At 42.7% G+C, this 2101-nt stretch overlaps 1 protein-coding gene across 1 annotated transcript; it reads left to right on the top strand.

The window, feature by feature from the left end:
- Positions 1 to 1294: 1294 nt before the first annotated feature.
- On the top strand, positions 1295 to 1936 carry LOC108782409 (uncharacterized). The gene has a single exon (XM_018550686.1). The coding sequence runs from the start codon at positions 1295 to 1297 to the stop codon at positions 1934 to 1936; it is 642 nt and encodes a 213-aa protein (XP_018406188.1).
- Positions 1937 to 2101: the final 165 nt, after the last annotated feature.

Here is a 2101-nt window from a genome sequence, read left to right on the forward strand (position 1 = left end):
ACTACCAACGTACAACTACAATAACTGGCGAAACGTATTTCATATTTTAGAGGTATTTTTATGCGTACTGCGTTACCGACAAATGGAGTGTATCGAAACGTGAGCTTAAATTTGGATAATGTCGAGGGATCAGGTACTCATTGGGTGGCGTACGCGAAGCGAAGAGATCGTGTTATTTACTTTGACAGTTTCGGCAATCTTCGGCCACCGAAAGAATTGGTGCGATATCTGAACGTGACGCAAATCGAATATAATCGCACGCCTTATCAACGTTACGATCAAAGTAACTGTGGACAACTGTGTCTACAGTTTTTACAGATGGTTGATGATCAATTTAAGAACTGACATCGCACTGTTTCAACTCAGTATTCGTTCAAACATGCCACTGACGTTTACGCTGACCGGTAAGAGTAACATCCTCGCGGCCTGTTACTTTCCGGCCGTAGATTTGAGCGATGGTGATTACGAGCTCGGTCTGACGGACTTTGAAACCTACCACACGATATCTAATGTAAATTCATCGAATAATAAGTTTTACTTCGACGAAGATGACAAGGAAATTGTTATTCCCGAAGGATCGTAGGAAATACATGACTTAAACAAGTATCTGAGACGTGCAATTCTACAATCTCGTTTCAACGATGCGACAGAGAAAAAGCTTCGCAAAGAGGATGAAGAGTATCCTTTGACTATTCGTGCCAATAACAACACGATGAAAAGCGAGATCATGTGCGCTTATCGAGTAAATTTTACCAAACCTCACAACATTGGATCGCTGTTTTTCGTCCAATCACGTGCTGGAACCACAACAGTGGCATGAATCGAACACGTCGATAAATATCATCAATGTAAACATCATTCGTATTGAATGCAACGTGACCGCGGGTGCATACAGCAATGACAAGTGCGTACATACGATACACGAGTTTTCACCGAGGGTGCCACCAGGATATAAGATATCGGAAAGACCTGCACAGATCATTTACCTTCCGATCATCGTACGGAGCATTACGGACCTGACGGTTCGCGTTGTGGATCAAGACGGACGATTGCTCAATTTTCGCGAAGAGATCACCGTTAGATTACACGTGCGAAGGCGACAGCGATAAAGTGATACAACACCGATAACGTGAGATGCTTGTTTTGAACGAGCAAACCAAACAGACAAGAGATATAATTTTTAACAGAGGGACGGTGGCGATTAAAAACATTCGATCGTTCAATAGAAAGAAACTTACTGCGTCGAACGTTAAATTTTTACAATCATTGGGCTTTGTCGTACGAAATATTTGAGATGGCTGATATCTTGGATTTTGGAGGCGAGCCGATCTTTGACGATCGCATTGTCAAGTACGAGTTTCACACGTACAATCCGTACGTGAACACAACGTTTGGACATAGCGATGAAATAAGGATACCCATACAACAGCAGGATTTATACACGTTACCCTGTGAAAGCTGTCTCTATGTCGAAGGAAGACTTACGTCAAAAGAAGAAAATGCGGAACAGCAGCCGAAGCTTGGAATTAATTGCGTGGCGTTCATGTTTGAGGAAATTCGATACGAACTCAATGGTTCTGAGATTGATCGTAATAGAAACGTTGGAATAACTACTCTTTTGAAGGGCTATTCAACGCATTCAGCTGACTTTACACATCAAATGGAGAATGCCGGATTTGTACATCCGGTGTTTGATTACGATGTAAGAAGATTAGTAACAGAGGATGGATATTTTAGTTTTTACGTACCGTTGCACATGTTGTTTGGCTTTTGCGAAGATTACAAACGTGTGGTAATCAACGCGCGTCACGAATTGATTTTGCTACGAGCGCGCAACGACAATAATTGCATTGTGGAAGATGCAGCGAAAGAGCCGAAACTTGAACTGTTCAAGATACAGTGGCGAATGCCTCATGTTACGTTGAACGAACAATAAACTGTCTATGTTGCGTATCTTGGAGAACGGACGATATCTGAGTATGAGTTTCTGTTCGTGGGATCTGTACAAGTATCCTCTATTGCCGAGCACGACGAAGCACTCGTGGGCTATCAAGACTGCGACTCAGCTCGAAAAGCCGCGATACGTCATCTTTGCTCTGCA

This window comes from Cyphomyrmex costatus, unplaced genomic scaffold, assembly GCF_001594065.2.
Source record: "Cyphomyrmex costatus isolate MS0001 unplaced genomic scaffold, Ccosl1.0 scaffold1250, whole genome shotgun sequence".
NCBI lineage: Eukaryota > Metazoa > Arthropoda > Insecta > Hymenoptera > Formicidae > Cyphomyrmex > Cyphomyrmex costatus.

Bases quoted from the DNA above. Each gene is read 5' to 3' on its own strand.
- LOC108782409 (XM_018550686.1), top strand. From the start codon at position 1,295: ATGGCTGATATCTTGGATTTTGGAGGCGAGCCGATCTTTGACGATCGC.